The sequence below is a fragment of the Protopterus annectens genome, chromosome 3.part1 (assembly GCF_019279795.1).
Source record: "Protopterus annectens isolate FY-2018-M chromosome 3.part1, PAN1.0, whole genome shotgun sequence".
NCBI lineage: Eukaryota > Metazoa > Chordata > Ceratodontiformes > Protopteridae > Protopterus > Protopterus annectens.
This window is the reverse complement of record NC_056732.1, coordinates 1,230,102,871-1,230,120,778: the sequence shown is the minus strand read 5'-3', so window position 1 is coordinate 1,230,120,778 and position 17,908 is coordinate 1,230,102,871. Positions and strand designations below refer to the sequence as shown.

The 17,908-nt window shown below is 39.8% G+C and overlaps 1 protein-coding gene across 1 annotated transcript in view; it reads left to right on the top strand.

The window, feature by feature from the left end:
* LOC122797762 (serine/threonine-protein phosphatase 6 regulatory ankyrin repeat subunit A-like) overlaps positions 1-17,908 on the top strand; it is a 2,341,865-nt gene that overhangs the window by 178,008 nt on the left and 2,145,949 nt on the right. The window contains exon 2 of the mRNA XM_044066284.1: positions 15,820-15,921. Coding sequence (XP_043922219.1) covers positions 15,820-15,921 — 102 coding nt within the window. The remainder of the gene's footprint in view (positions 1-15,819; positions 15,922-17,908) is intronic.

Below are 17,908 nucleotides of genomic sequence, written 5' to 3'. Positions count from 1 at the left end.
CTACTGAATAGAGCTGGAGTTTCTTTAGCCTGGCAGCATATGACATATGTTGGAGACCCTTGATCCTCTTGGTGAGGTACTTCTGGGATCTCTCCAGCTGTTGTAAGTGCCGGGTGAGGTACATACCAAATGGGGCATTGTACTCTATCAGGCCCATGATTGAGTACAATGGGGCATTGTACTCAATCATGGGCCTGATAAGGGAGGAGTACAGGGGCATGATGATCTCCTTTGATCTGGATGTGAACCCCTTCATGATAAGGTGGGCAAGGTAGAAAGTCTTTCTAACCACTTTGGCAATGTGGGTGTCAAATGAGAGGTCACTATCAACTTGGGTCCCCAGGTCTCTGATTACTTTTTCGGTACTCGGTGGGTTACTGTCTATGTGATAATTTGTGGGTACTTTGTTTTTCCCAAAGGGGATGACTATACATTTCTTGGCATTCAGTTTAAGGCCATGATTCCGGCACCAGTTGTCCGTTTCAGTGAGGCCTTTCTGTAGGATGTATGTGTCAGCTGGTGTATCGACTATGGCGCCTAGTTTGCAGTCATCTGCGAACTTTGTCAGCCACAACCCTAACATGTTTGCTTTCACATCTGAGAAGTAAATGCCAAACAAGAGGGGTCCCAGGACAGAGCCCTGTGGGACACCAATTGTGACTGGCTTTGAGTCTGACATGGCTCCCGCAATCTTGACTTTATGGGTTCTGTTCTTTAGCCAGTTTGCAACCCATCTTGTGACATATGGATTTACATTTAAGCTGTTTAGCTTATCTATGATCTCCGAGTGGGGTATTGTGTCGAAGGCTTTAGCCAAGTCCAGGTAGGCTGTATGGACTGCCTTGCCCTCATCAATGGCTCTAGTGACTGTTTCGAAAAAGTCAACCAGGTTCAAAAGGCAGGATCTGCCCTTTACAAAGCTGAACTGGGTGGGATCAAGTGTCTGTAAGTCCCCAATGTCATTGTTTATGAGCTCCATAATAATTCTTTCCATAGCTTTGCAAACCAGGCTGGTCAAGCTTATGGGGCGGTAGTTCCCAGGGTCTGTAGTGGAGGCTCCCTTGTGGAGTGGGGCCACTGTTGCTGTACGCCAGTGTTCAGGTACATATCCTGTAGTAAGGCTAAGGTTAAATAACATTTTTATATGCGGGTTTAGCTCCTCTTGGAGTTCACGTATCACGCAGCCGGGGATACCAATGGGTCCCATAGATGCTGTGTATTTTGCTTTGCTGAGGGCGGTTCTCACCTGGACATCAGAGATGACAGGGAGGTTACATTCAGCTGGGATGAGGATTTCTTCTTTTGGAGGTGAGAGAGGGGAGAAATTTGCACTGAACCTGTCTGCCAGAATGTTGGCAACATCTGTGGGTTCTGTAAATTTTTTGCCATTGTGTACTAACTCTGAACATATCTGAGGGTTTCCGCCCAGGTTTCTAACATAACTGAAGAATGCCTTGTGGTTATCTTTAGTGTCCTTGGTGATTTTTCTCTCAAAGTTGGCCTTGGATGCTTTTATGAGAGAACGTAGCTTTCTACTAGTGCTGATCAGAGATGCCTTCCCTTTATGGGATTTTGCTGTGTCTTGCAGTAGCTTCCTTCTTTTGTTATACAATTTGTTTATGGCTGGGGTCCACCAGACAGGATGCTTTCCTTTGGTGGAGAGGGTCTTGGTTTTATTTGGGATTGCACGATCCATGCATTCTTGGAGATGTCCGTAGAAAGCATTTGTGTAGGATTCAGCATTGTGGGATGTGGTTTCCATTGGCCCTGTGGGCTTAAATGATACCATCTCAGTCATGAGAAGTGTAAAGTCAGCTTTTGAGAAGTTTCTCACTGCAGTCTTTTGTGCTGGGGGTGGAGGTGGTAAATGTATATCCAGGGTGATTAGTTTGTGGTCAGATCTCACCAGTGAGGGGAATACTTCCGGTGTGGAGCATTTTGTCCCCATGTTTGTGATGATCAGGTCTAGTATATTATCCCCCTTGTGGGAGAGATGACTAGCTGCTCCATTGCATTTGAGTTTATGAATTCCAGGAACCTTTGGGCTAAGGTGTTAGGGCTAGAATAGTGCACCCAGTCTATGTTAGGGTAGTTGAAGTCTCCCAATATGATGGTATTTGGTGAGACATTCATATCTTCCAATGTCTTCAGGAAGTCTCAGTGGGGTTCTTGAGATTGGGAGGGTGGTCTGTAACATGCAACCAGTTGTATAGCAGTTTTGCCTATGGTTAGCTGCACCTGGATGGTCTCCGATGCTTCATGAGTTGCCACTAACCTGGAGGTGTGGGTATCCTTGATGAATATGGACACTCCCCCTCCCTTTGTGGTTTGGCCTGGGTTTTGGGGCCGAAAAGCATGATATGAGGTAAAGCCTGGTAGCGCTGGGGTGCTCTCAGGAGCCTTGAACCAGGTCTCAGTTACAGCGCAGACATCAATGTTCTCCATACTGAGGAGTGCTTTGAGAGCCTGCATCTTGAGATTTAGACTTCTGGCATTGAGCAGCATTACCCTTAATTTTTTCCATTTTTGTTTTCTAAGGAGGTGGGTTCATCTTTTGAGCCTTGCCTAAAAAAGGCACTATGGGGGTGGCATGAGCCTTAGCCAATATCCGGAAGCCCAGTGGTGACAGGTGCAAGCCGTCCCTTGCAAAGCAGCGTGACTTGCCCAGCGTGTCATCCCAGGCAGACAGATATTGGATCCCCCTAGAATGATACCAGTAATTGAGCCAATTATTAAAGCTGATCATCTTGTCTTTGTATTGTGGCATCATTCTTGGTGAGGGCAGGATGCTGCTCAGGGTCAGGGTCATACCAGCCTGGGCTACATAATCAGAGAGCTCCTCTATGTCTCTTTTCATGTAGTCCAAGGAGGTATGTCTCAGGTCATTCACGCCGGCATAGACAATGACAGAGTCATATTTGTACGTGCTTTTGAGTGACCTGAGTGCGTGTGTTATATGGCGGATCCTAGCCCCTGATAGACAGCTTACCATTACCCTCTCCTTGCTCAGCCTGGTAAGTGGGATGTCAGTGTGTCTGACTATAGAGTCACCTATCACTAGTGTATCAGGCATAGTGTTTGGCCTTAAGGGCTGTGATTTATTGACACACCGATTTATTGAAGTATGTGTTGCATGTGTTATGTTTTGAGGTGATGGATTTTTGGGTGTCTGCTTTGGGAGCCTGTGTTGTTTTGGTAAGTTTTTTAATAGAGCCTCCGAGTATGTTTTTGTGTTATTATGTGCTTGATTTGCAGTTGGGGTAGGTCTATGTGTGACTGGGTTTGTTGTGTGTGTGGTTACCTTCTCCTCCTGTCTGGTCTTGCCAGTCCTGAGTTGAGAGAGTTCAGCCTCCAGTTTGGCTATATAGTTGCATCTCTCACATGTATTTGTGTTTGTTGGGAGGAGGAGAGGGTTGTCTGTGTACATGAGACAATTATAGCATTGTCTCAAGATTCCCAGATTAACCAGCTGAACAGGAGAAGATGCTAGCAATCTACCACTCAACATGCTGGAATATTACAAGAGAGTGCTGTGCCTTTAAGGGAAGTGGTTGGGGTGGTAGGTGGATGTAGTGCTACTTGAGTTTGAGAGTGCTTGCTTAGAAGAGAAGCTTTGAGAACAAGTGCTATGCTTATAATATAACGAGTAGACTGGTTATTCTAAGAGTAGAGCTTTCTAAGGGAAAATTTGAAGAGCAAACTTGGCGGAGCCAGAAAAAGTTTAACCCTGTTTAACCGGCGCTGCAAATCGCGCAAAGCCGTGCAAATGCGGATTTTAAACAGGGAACTTCAAAAGAGCTATAAATGGTCCAAAACAACCAATTACTACAGCTCTTGTGCTGAGGTCACTCCTTCAGGGACAGATAGGCTGCTCAAGGCTCCCCACTCCCACTGGTGAGCAAAGAAAATTCCTTCTTATCCAAGTAAGGTAATGGACAACACAGGAACTACACCACAGCCCAGAATACAGCAAAGCCTGTAAACTGGTCTAAACTAGTCGAGGAGAGGCGGGAAAACAAGGACTATTTTTTTGTTTTTTTTTGTTTTTAGATAGAAAACACCCAGAAATACAGAAGGCAGCAATAAATCAGTCACACAGGCTAGCACACTTTAGTGGGCAGCCTCAATAGTTAAATTAAACAAACAAACAACAGATTTTAGCAGCATATTGGTGTAGTGGTTAGCATTGCTGCCTCACAGCAGTTAATTGTCTAGTCTGGTTATAGATTGAGGATCCTTCTTTGTGGTTTGCACATCCTACCCTTCCATGTGGGCTTTCGCTGGGTGATTTTATTTCTTCCTGCATACTAAAGATGTGCTGTAGGTTAATTGGCAATTCTTCAACTTGCCCACAGTAAAGAATGCCATGTGTGAGTGACAGCCTCCCCTGTAACTAAGAATTGGAATAACTAGGTAATTAGAAAGTGACTGAATGAATGAATGAATTAATTAATTAAAAATACTGTTTATCCTTCATGCTGGATAGAAGGTGTCATTAATCTGGTATACAAGGGTAAAGGCAGTAGGAATTGCCTTACAAGTTACAGATCAATTAGACTACTGATTGAAATGTTGTATTTATTATTATTATTATTATTATTTATTTGTCATTTGCTAACTGGGTTTGTGGCCCATTTTCGGTGGAGACCCGAGAAGAAAAGCTCCATACAAATGAAAAAAAAAATAAAATACCAATAACAATAGCAAATATTACATCACAAGTAATGTGAGTTTGCATAGCTAACTACATACATGTATGCCATATATGAATATGAGTATATATCACCATACATTCATGTGAAATGGACATTAATGAAGCATAAAATTCAGAAAAAACAATAGCTAAAAAGTACAAGAGGCAGCATAAAGAAATTCACTTAAAAAACATTAATGATTAAAAACCAAGGTGGTAGAGAGGAAGAAGTATTGAAATGAAGGGTAGAAGTAGAGAGGTGGGGAAGAAAGATTAGGAGAGTCAAAGAGTGAAAGAAAGCAGAAATGAGAAGGGGGGTGGGTGGGAAGTTTAGTAGCTAAGGAAGAGAAAAGAAGAGATTTAAGATTAGTATTGTTCAGCAGTACAGCTGAGGTGCCACAGTAACAGTTTTTATAAAGTTATATTAAAATAGGGGGAGGGGAAATTGTTGTAGTCCAACAGCTGTGTGAGTATACGTTAGGTAGAGTGGTGACAGGTGCAGGAAAGAGAGTTGACAAGGTAGCTCTTCAATTCCCTTTTGAAATGAATTGGCGATTGAATAGAACATAAACTGGTTGAGAGTTGGTTCCAAGTTTGAGATATTGAACAGTTATAAAGTAATCTACCTATTGTTTTGTTAGGCCTGTAGATGTGAAGTAGCAGTTGGTCAGCGCTACAGAGAGGTCGAGAAGGTCTGTATAGGGATAGGAGGGTGTACAAGGGAGGGACAATTGGCAGGTTTGTAAAGTAGATCATGTGTCATCAGTAACTGAGAAAGATGAAGTAGTTGAGAAAATTCAAGCCACGGTAGTTTTTTAAAGGCAAGACAGTGATGGAATTTGTAAGGGAAGTTACAGGCAAATCTGGCTAGTGGTTATAAATTTGTTCCACTTTGATTACAAGATTTGCTTGAAGATGGGTAAGTATGGGAGAAGCATAGAGTAGGCAGGAGAGGAGATAGGCTTGCGCTAGAGAAGTCCTTGTGGTGATGGATAAGAATTTTAAAAAATAAGTAATATTTTGTAAAAAATGTGGTGACATCCAAAGTAGTGAAAACACTGATGAATTTCTAGAGCCAGGACTAGAGAAAGCATACTTGTTTTGGAGCCTTGTCATGGCATTAGACCGGATATAGTTTTGGGATCTTGTATCTAAAGCTAAAGTTAAAGGAGTGAAGTTCTATTTTCTGTTTTTGGACATTACGCAGAGTTTTGATACTGTCATTCATGAGCTTCTGCTAAATTAACTAAAATCTACTTGTATAAATGAGTCAGTGAACAAGCTGGTTGGAGCATAGCATTCATAAAAGCAGTCTAGAAGTTGTCTCAGCCTGATTATCAGAAAAATTTACTAAGTTCTTTTGACTCTGTGAGACAGCTTAGTTCATCACATAAGGGGCTGCTTGGTGTTCTTCAGGCCCAGCTGGAAGCATCTGGCAGAATTTAATTCTTCCATCTTCTTCATTTAGAATCAGCTACCTTCCATGATTTGGGCATTTGAGACAGGTTCATACATAGTTACTGGTATTGCAATCCAGGTGCCATTGAGGAGCATAGCCCAAATTCCCATGTTCTCCCAAGCATTTTCTGGTTAAGTGACTTGTTCAAGGTCACAGCACATACACAGGGGCTAAGGGAATTGACAAAAATCTTCCTTTAGGTGGTTCCTCGGGTTGTATCTTTTTAGAAAGCGTTATTGTGATCCTGGCAGGGATATTTGCATGCATTTTAGAATAGTAACATTTTCACTGGGTTCTTTTAGAGATTAAGTTTTTTTAAACATTTACCTTTTAATGATGTGTATCTGGTCTTATTAATTCACTGTTTTATTCTGGGAATGCTTAGGTTTACTAACTAACATTTCGTAACGTTTTTACCACTACCTTGTGTTAATACTTATGTTTAAGCATTTTACTTTAATATAATAAATAAGTCAGCCAATGGTTAGGCAGGCAGGTGGATTCACATCATTCAAGGAATTTCTCAGGGCTCAGTTTTGGGGCCATCAGTCTTTGTAGCTTGTATTAGTGACCTACTAGTATCTTCTAGTAGTATGTGTGTGTAATACTCAGATAACACAAGACTGATCTCCAGTACTGCGTATGAGGAAGGTCATGTAAATGTGCAGAATTCATTAAATGCAATTAATGAATGGGCAGTAGAGGAATGCTCGCTGGTGAGTTGAAAAATAAGCTGTTATGAAATGCAGAATGACGAACGTGGAAAGTGTTTATAAATGGAATGATATATATCAAATACGTACATTTTTAAATATAAGGACTCGGATGTAATGGACACATTTTTGTAAATCGTACAGAAAAGGCCTGTAGCAAAGTTAGAAAGAAGATGGCCAGTGTATTAAAATGTATATGTCATGATTTCCTGACATTATGACTTCTCTTTATATAACTTTTATTGGTGTAAAACAAAATTCAGATAGCACACTTGAAAAACTGGGTTCTGATGATAAAATATTTTTCTAGACAAAAGCGCTAAACCATACAAGTTTTTTAAGTGTGCTATCTGAATTTCGTTTTACACCAATAGAAGTATTTGCTGGGGAATGTGTCCTGGTCCTTTGGAGCTCCTGGTTTGGCTTATTTGTGGAATTTTTACTGGGATTGTCTGCCTTCATTTGTTCTGTTCCTTTATATAACTTTGTTAAAGCAAGTTTTGGAGTTTGGTAGTAGGAACTGATATCCACACAGTACATGATGGTTAATTAAAGCAGAAAAGTTTAAAAGAAAATCTGAATCAGGAAAGATTTGTCCTACTAACAGAGACTGCACTAATTAGGTATATATTACCTACAGTACAGAATTTTAAAGAGTGACGTCATACCTTTGCAGTGTTGAAGCATGAGTATATGGATGAGTGTATTGGATTATATCAGCTCAGTATCATTTAAAGTTAAGGGAGCAACAGTATAGGACAATAAAAAGTAATAGAAACATAGCTAAGAAATGGAACTGGTGCACTGAACTTGTAGCTAGTTGGAATTCTCTTCTCATTTCAATCAAGTCTGGCAAATGACACTCTGTACATGATTTTTAAACTTTGTTAGACTAATAAATGTGTGATGTGATCTACCTGTGGGCTTATTAGCAGAATGTATGGAGTGCTTTGAACATAAAGATCAGAGTGAAAGATGATAACACTTAATAACACCTTCACTTTTTTACCATACTAAGGGTACTGACTATCATTTTATCCTTTCTTCTTCTTGAGGATTGGGGTAGTCTTTAGAAAACTGTGCACTTAGCCAAAAGAAACGATGGCTGACAGTAATTCCAAACCTTATAATATAAACATAAGAAGATAATAACTCAGTTCAGGCTGTTTGTGCTTAGGACCACCTGTCAGATCAGCACATGATTCTCAAAACTTGTAGTAGCTCCTGTTCACAATGCTGAATTCACATAAGGATAAGAAGGTTTACCTACAACCCACTGAAGCTCCATTTTTAAACTCACCATTCATTGAAAGACAGTTGAAAAAAGTAAAAGAAAAAAATAGAAAAAAAAATTTTTTTTTGTGTAGGAGCACCAAATTTCATATGCTAACTCTATGGTGACTCCACAGTGGAGAAAAGGGGAATGACCATCAAAAATCACTCTGCTGACTCACACAGTACAGCACATTGTGGTGAAAGTTACTGTGACATTTAATTTTCAAAATTAAACTCCTCAATGGAAAACTCATCATCAACTCATAGGTAAACCAGCTGAGTTTTGTGCATCAAGATTAGGGATGCACAAATGTCACTTTTTTGAATGCAGTACTTCTAGAACATGTTCAAGATGTTGGCAATAGCTAGCTCTGGGGATAATAAGATCTCCTTACCTGGCCAAACATCAAACTTTTCTGCTAGCTGTGCCCCCACCACAAAGACAGTCCCCAGGATTCAGTAAGCTTCCGTGCAGGGATAGCTTATTCCTGTACGGAAATGACTGTTTAAGAGCAGCATGGTAGTGCGCCATGCATAGTTATGAAGGCGCGCGGCCTCTGCTTCTAAACGGACATGGAGCATGGACAAGTGCAGGGGGTGTGTCTGAGATCAGAGCTCTTACAATATACATGCCCCTGCACTCAAGAATTGCTGTTTGGCAATTACAATGAATGAGAATGCTCATAGGGGGTTGTCACCTCTTCAAATGCCCAAAGTGGGACTGCTAGTATACAAACATGACATGTTGCAGGACAAAACACACCCACAGCCATTGCAAAGATCAAAGCCCCACCTCCCAGGAATACCCTATGCTCATAACAACTGAAACACACTAGGATGTCTGTCAAATGTGCAGATGCATGCAGAAATCTACAGCTATAAGTGAAACCTGTCCCTTCCTAGAGAAAATAACACTATAAATGTTTTTTATCAAACAGATTAAATTTAACCATAGCTGCATAGGTTTGCCCATTGCTTAGCTATGCATACTGTAGTTTAAATGGCACAAGAAGATAAATGGCAAGATACACTCACTAGCAGCATTGTTGCAATAGTGTAGTGTTTGCTTTGTAAGCAGTCATTCCTGGTTCAATCCTCACTGTAGTAAATTCCATTTTCCATGTGAAAGCAATTTATGAACATTTTTTTTGCTGTATAATTTACTAAATAACATATGTTTGTGAACTGGAGTACTGCATTAAGTGCAGATGTGAGGTGTCATAGTAATAATGTGGTAAAATCCACAGATATACACAAGTGCCCCATTCAGTATACGTACACATGAATCAGGGATACTAAACAAAGTTATAATGTGTAATGAATGATAAATCAATGCCTTACAGCAAATAGTGTAAAAAATGTATAAAGTGTCCAAATCTACCACTTTCCCAAGACCCATGTTTCATTTCTTTCTAAATTAGTGCGAGGGTAAGTGGGAGTAAGCACTTTTAAGCAGCAGTAAGTGGGTTTAAGCCTGTTTGTGCGGGGACAAGCAATACCTACACAGGTTAAGCAATTTAGAGGCTGACTGACTGTAAGAATATTTAACCAGAAGTTAGCATTGTTTACTGTCACACAAACCCACTTACAACTGCTTAAAAGTGCCTTAATCACTCTGTATCCAACAGCCCCTGTTCTGTCCAGCAACAAAATTAACATCCCTTGCAGGTCTTGAGCCTAGGACCCTGTACACTATAGTCACAACAGTTAACCTGTAAGCCATCACAGCTGCACATAAAGGTGAGGTATACCCAAACAGATCCTCACTATAGCAAAATCACAATTTACATGTGAAAGGAATCTATAAACAGTTTTTTGTTATATAACCTACTAACTAATATATATATATATATATATATATATATGAACTGGAGTACTGCATTAAGTCCAGATGTGAGGTGTCATTGTAATAAAGTGATGAAATCCCCCGATAAACACAAGTACCCCATACAGTGTACGTACACATGAATTACGGATACTAAACAAATTTATAACATGTAATGAATGATAACTCAATGCCAAACAGCAAATAGTGTGCAAATTTAAAAATGAGCAACGTTAAGCATTGCACACCCCTGCTTACCAGGTGTAAGCATTGCGTAGCCCAGCTAAACTGATTTGCCCATTGGTATGCCCCTTCAAGCATATAGGTAAGCAGATTTGCCCATAGCTTAGCATTTTCAAAACCGTCCAATCACAACAAAGTGCAGGAAAGCAGCCCTATTTAAACCCCACAGGCGGGAATACATCTCATAGCTGGTTGCAGCTTCCTCCTGTAGGCACAGTGGGTAGTGTCAGGGAAGGATTGTGCTTCTGAGTGCAGTGCTGGTGCATCCAGGAGTCCAAGGTCATGGCAGGACTCCTGGTAAAAGACCATGAAGAGAGACTGCTGCAGGGCCAGTACCAGGGTTCCCAATATAAAGCAGAAGCCTGGGACTGTCTTGCCCGTGAGCTCAAGAGTGCCACTGGTATCCCTCGAACTGGTGAGCAGGTCAGGCACCACTATGCTGACCTTAAATAGAGAAAGAGGGAGCTCAAGAAGCTAGGCAGGGTGATGTCCCAGCAGTGTGTACGTACTCATTCTACTAACTGTTTAATAATTGCCAGATCATGTATATTATGGATAGGTATGGCTAAATATTCCTCTTATGTCTCTGACAGTGGCAGTGGAGTGGGCTGTGAATCAGGAAGCCCATGCATGTAGGCTGCAAAGGCTGCATCAGAAGGCAGGTTAGTAATAATCTTGCATGTACTGTCATAAGAAATAAATCTAAAGGTAGTAGAAAGTTAATTGCCAGTATAAAACCTGTATTGTGTATGGGATGTACTGAATAAACCTGACAATATGGCAGGAAGAGTCTCATATAGGTTGTATGTAAATAAAAGAGTAACAGCCTGGCAAAAAAGGTTTAACTCCCGGACTGCTTGTGTTTACTCTGGTATCATATGGTAATGTAGTGTTGCAATCTCTTAATAGTACTCTTGTATTAAGCACTGTTAGCCACACTGTGCTACATAAATAAAATGTGTAGGAATGTCTTTATACGACTGTTGTAATCACAAGGTCATATTGTACAACTGAGGGAGACTTAGACAGAAAACAGTGAAAAGATACATAACATAATCCAAATAGCACACTGAACTGAGACATAAACTGTTGTATTTTTAGCACACACAGCCATGGTTCGAATCCTGGGAGTGCAGAATCATACCCCTCAACTGTACAGATTTTGTCAGAAAGTTCAGATGATTGGCTTAAATGTCCTGCCTATCACCCTGTCCCCCTGGCAAATCAGTGGGATGATTCCAGATGTTTAGGCAGCTAATAATGGCATACAACTGATTGTCAGACATCATAACCATCAGAAATATATCTATAAGAACAAACCTGTTACTCTAGCAATTCACCAAAATGTTGAGAGTAATATGAAAAGTATTTCCCTTCTCTACCCCCATGTTGTGAAGCTATGACCAGAGTGTGTGCAGTAACAGAGTGAGACATATGTGCATAATAATAACTTGGAATCTGATAATATGTGTGGCAACATTCAGGTAGTGTTAACAAACATTCCCTCCACAGGTCTGTCAGATAAGAAAACTGTGCCTGGAGATAAAAGATTGAAATTCTGGACTGGTACTGTTTAGTCTGGTATTGTATGGCATTGTTAGTGTTGCAGTTTCTCTGAATAATAATGTATTATTCATCACTGTCACCCACGTTGTGCTACATAAGAAAACTGCCTAGGAATCCCTGTATAAGACTATTGTAATTACAAGGTCAGATTGTAAAACCACGGCTATGTAGTCACAAAGCAATGTGCAAACTACAGGCAGACTGCTACAACACTGGCCTACATTTCTTTTGGGGGAATACACATGTCCCTGCATATATAGCAGGCTCTATAGGCATGTAACAGCATGGAGTATCAGTCACCTGTGTGAAAGTGCATACCCACAACCAATCTAACACAGCCACAGCCACATATGATAAGCGTGCTTAATATTACAGTTTATGGACTGTGTGATCAACACCATCCTCATATGTGCCACTCACACACTAATCCTACATATACTGGGTCAATACACAGTATATTCTGATGCCTGACTGTGGTACGGGACATGTGTAGGTTTGGCCCTACAAACATGTACACCGATAGGGTACCATACACTGGAGCAGCATGCAACATCAGATAGAACAGGACCAAGAACAATGACATCTACCACAGTCTGTACACAGGCCAAGGTACATATTCACCATACCTCACTACTGTACACACTACAACAGAATGTCCAGGTTTTGTCCTCAAATATAAGCACTAGTATGCATAACATGTCTAGCAGTCTGATATCTGTCTGGCTTATCAGGTATGATGTCAGTAAATAATGGTGTACTGAACATATGCACCTCTTACTGCATGACATATGTAGAAAGGTTGACAGAGTTGTGGCTGGAGGCACAAACACAGGGACGATATTGACATGTTGCTGTGATAAACTCATACATTTACTGGTGTAACAGGGTTTGTTGTGACATATGTCTACTGAGGGATATGAAGTGAGTAACTCACATGGCTGTCACCATGTATTGACTGCAATCCTCAGAATATGCTACTACATTTCTAAAGACAGGACATGTGTGAGTAACACAACACATGTAAGACTCCAAACAGTCACCAGTCTGCAGATAGCCCTACAGGTGAGAGTTTCCTTAACCACATAACACTGTCATGACAGGTATTAAATCATGTAGGCCAGCTATATCCACACAAACCCTGTTAAACCAACATTACTTCAAATGTAGAAGAGCAAGACTTAGATTCTGTCCTCATGTCTGGAACATCCCCCTCCTGTTTGTTGGCCTGTCTCCACGTTATATGTTGTAAGAGGTATATCCAGCTACCCTCTGTGATGCTGTTTGCCAAACACCAACATGAAATCCTGCTCACAGTGAATGAAAAGGACAAACACCCACATGATGTTCCTAGTTATAAGAGTGTGTTTCCATGCAATTGGCTATGGGAATGTTACCACAGCTGTTCCACATGCAGTCGGCTATTGGGGGACTGCAATTCTTGCACAGGCCGTCAACTGATCATGAGCATCACTTACAAAATGCAAGCTGCTGCATAAGCAAAGCAGGTAAACTTTTCCACATCCACCAGAGAGGGAGTGAGGGAGACAAAGTAAGAAAGGAAGGGGATAAGAAAGTAAGAGCTAAGCATGTTTATGTCATGCTCTTACCAGTAAGGGGTTTCAAACCTCTGCCTGACTATGCATTGCTATTATATTTTTATGCAGTTATTGCATGCGCCACAGAACTTACACGTTGGAGAGTTGTCCAGATGTATCTTTGAAGGTGAGTGACAGCAACAGTGATAAAGGAGGGATAAGTTAAGTGTAGTACATATGCCTGTCCACAAAAGCAGGTGTCAAGGAAGACACAACCACACTCTATATGAGGAAGAGCCCAAAAAGAGGATGCAAAAATCTGGGCATACTACAAAAATCTGGACAGTTGAGAGGTATTTGCAATAACGTTTTAGGGAATTGTTACTATTTCATTTCAGAAGCATGCTATCTTCTGTATAGTGTCAATGGATTACATTTCTTAACACTGGAATTCATTTTTAATGGCAAACCTTTTTTGAACATTACCAAAACCATGCTTCAGAGGTATGACCAAGGATTCTGTTCTGGAATCATCTAGCGCAAACATGCATTTTTAACTACACATAGTATTAGGTATTATTAGTATAAGGTACACTACAATGACACCTTTTATAAACGGTTTTATCTTCCAAGAATACCATTTCCTCCCAAAACAATTACCTTAATGCTATCACATATTCATAAAGCACACTGCAGAAGTTTATCTCCCTCTGTCTGGCATTTTTATACTATTCATTTCACTCATTGAACAACTAAATTGATTCAGATGAAATGTTATAGTACTTTATAGATTTGCTTGGTTCTTAAATTCTTCAAATGGTAAAGTTTTCAGCCTAGTAAAAAGGAGCATAGCAAGACATTGTAGCCCTTCCTTCTGTACCCCCCAGTGCTACTGGGGTCATCAGCCTGTTGAGTTTCTAGCGATTCACATTCTTTCATTGTGTAGTGTCATCTACAGCTGCCTTCTTTCCTTAACAACATGGCTGTAAACCTATTGAGTCTTTGAGAATTTGCAGCACTGCTACTCTGTGATGTAAAACAAAAATCAGCTGAGACTGGAATACCAAGAAACTTATAGCAAACATGCTTCCACCAACAAATGCATGAGATTAATTAGAGGAAGTCCCTGCAGTTAACTCATGGTTTTATGAAAACTGTAATTTAAGCATTATTTTCTAGATGAAGGAATGACTCATTACATGATGTTTAAAATATAACATAGTGTGCAGACAAGAGAATGCCACAAAAAAAAAAAAAAATGCTGACATTTTGCCCAGAGATTCCAAAAGTTACATTGTAACTAACTGAATGTAGAGAACAGTCTGAAGAAAAGTGATGGTTAATATAATAATATTTGTGGACACAGGGTGCATCGTGGGGAAGAAGCATACAAAATGGACAAAGTCATATCACTAGTTATTTCATCAGGCTATTTTGATATAGAAGAAATCATTGTACTGTGCTACAGGCCATTAGTACTTCAGAGAACATTACACTAAGCTAGATTTTTTTTCAGTTTCTGACCAATTCTGTCTTTTAATAAGTATGATAATCATGGCTTATTTGACTCAAACATACCCTCTCTTTACTTCTGTGACTTTTATGCAGCCAGCTGTACCTGCTCAGTAAGTTTATTCTCATTGCACTGCATGGGTTTTCAGTTTAACACAGTCTAATATTTGAAAATTGATCTTGGCACACGGCCGTTTTGAAATGCAACTCTCCTACTGGCTGTTTCCTTCCAAATAAGAGGGCAAAGGTAACTGACCAATTGTTGTAATTAGTAAGTAAGTAAGTAAGTGGATAAATAAGTAAATAAAATAAAGATAATAGCTACGTTTCTTTATGGTACGTACCACAGATATACATTCTTTTTTCTGAGCTGTCATAGTTTTGTTTGTTTGAATAAGGAAAATGTCAGCACAAGACATGACATATGTCATGCAGTACAAGGCATGATATTTTTAGCTTGGTCTTGATCTTTTTTTCTGGCAGTTAGTGCAGATGAAAGCTCTGACTTAATTAAGAGCTGCTTCTTGTGTCAAGGGAACAGAGTTTGAATCTTTTCACCTTCATTTGCTTACCATATGACCTTAAATTGCTTAACTAGACCATGCTTTGTGGCAATTGAGGATTTGGGCTAAGCACCTTAATGGTTTCTTGGGCAGTATTCACAGTAACTGCCTATGAACCTATCGGGCATATCACAATACCAAATGCTAGGGAACTGACACACTGGTGTCTAGCTTCAGCTGTTACTAAACTTTTGGGTTGATAGACATTACATGAAGAAGGTCATTTTATTCTGAAGTTTCAAAGTGACCCTTGAATCAGGAAGTCCAACTGTAGTAACATTTTTGTGAAGGCTACTTGAATTTTAATAATTTTGATTTGACTAGGTTTCATTATTGATATATGTGATGTAAGACCAATTAAGGTATGTAAAAAACAAACAAAAGTTACAATTTTAATATGAGGTATGCACAAGTGAACTTTTTGTTTCATTTTAGGAATCTGGCTTAACACCATTAATGATGGCTGTACGTGAGAATAGAATATCAGTTGTGGAGAGACTGTACGAACTGGGCCTCACGTTAACAGACAGGACTAAAGTAAGAATTCCTTTCATTTTATTAATTTATTTGAAATGCACATATGTTTACACTTCAGAAAGATATTGAATATATTTCAGTTCAGTGTTTTCACTTGCCTCAGATCTGATTAGCCAAAACCAGTGTAAGTAATTCTGTTAAGTTACTATGTTACTTCCAACTCCAGCATCCATTTTTGACTTCTGTTTCCTTTACTATACTTGCTGTGTTTATAAGTATTTTGTGCCCATGGTAGACATCCAAGATGTTTGGCTGTAGTGTGATGGAAGGTGGTCATATCTCTCAACCTGGAGACATCAAAAATCTGGACAAAGGCCCATGAAAAGTAAGTACAACTGGCCAAAAATCTGGACACTGATCAACATACAATTTGCATATATAATAATGTAAATCCACCCATTGCAATGGAATTGTGAGATACCAACATTAAAATAATTGTGAAAATGTTCTCCCATTTAACAATTACTCTGAAAATATACAGTCACACAGAAACACCAGTTAAAGTCCCTTTACAGCATTAACAAAAAATCTTAAAGGAAGCAGTAGGCAATATAGGCATTAAAACACTTTGCATTCTACTTTCTGCCCTACCACACTTCTAGCATGTACAGACTGACATCCTTTTAACTGCACTCTTACATAAATTTATTAAAATGACATATCAGTAACTGTAACATCATATATAAAAGAACTGTGCAATCTATTAATCTTAATAGGAAACTAAAGTCTGTCATAACAATCATTGGTATAACAAGTCATTGTTGTTGTCAATATGTGGGTATCGGGTCAATCTGATCAATGGATAAAATAAATCTGATTCAGAAACCTTCTGCTCTTGCAGTTATGCAAATACCAATGTGCATTAGTAGGTTTTGTAAACAAATCTGATAGCTGCTGATGCTGGGGCTATAGTGTGGAGTCTCAGTCTAAAGATGTCATAGTCCCACTTTATTCAGCCATCACTAGGTCAGCCATTGAGTATAATGCCTCCTTTGGCATGTATCTCTCCAGATATATGCAGCAAGTGAAATACCACACAGATACCTTAGTACAAGACCTTCACAATATATCCTACATGGACTGACTCAAAGCCCTGTTACTATACTCTAAGACTGCTAAGAGGTGACCTGCATTCAGCATACAAAACGTCCTCTGACCCAATACTGATGAACATACTGCACATCACTAAGTCAAATGGCATCATGAGTACTTATTCTAGGGAACTAAACCTTTTCTGCCACATCAACAGAATGGTTTGGTGGGACAGGTGTATCTTGCAGAGCACACCATTACTCTGAAACAGGCTCTCCATCCATGTTAAATAAAATTCATCCCTCTCTGTATTCAAGTGCAGCATGAATCCATAGGTAGGCAATAGGAAATTTACCCCAGGACTAACCCTGTACTACTAATAGACAGAGGCAGCTCCTAAATGCTTTGTCACATGCATGGGTCTCTTCAAATTATCTATGATATGATCCCCGTTATTCTCACTAAGGGTGATATAGGGATGGGAAAAGCCAATGTAACACCAAATGGGGTAGGTTAATTCAAGCAACAAAAGGGAAATTGGCTGTGCATAAAATGGTCCACAAAGGCAGCTAGCCCAGTACTTTTCTATAAACCTCTGTATTTTTCTGTTTCTTTGGCTAATAAATGATCCTAAGAAAGTGAACTTATCAACACTACGTATAATGTTAAAAAAATGACCAATGACATTAATTCCTGCTCCAATTTCAGACATAAAAACACAATTCAGGGACTACAAAGAAATTACAGGACACTACTCAAAGTCAAGTTCCTTAATTGCTGTTTCACTGTAGTTGACTAGCAGAAACAGGCCTCAATGAATTTATCACTCAGAGACTCCCTATGCTGTGGAATAAAAAAAAAATCCTCGCCCATGTGAGGCAGAGCACCGCTGGACTCTGTCTCAAGAGAATCTTTGACCTGTATGGGAGATCGGTTTCCCCTACCCAATCTGTGT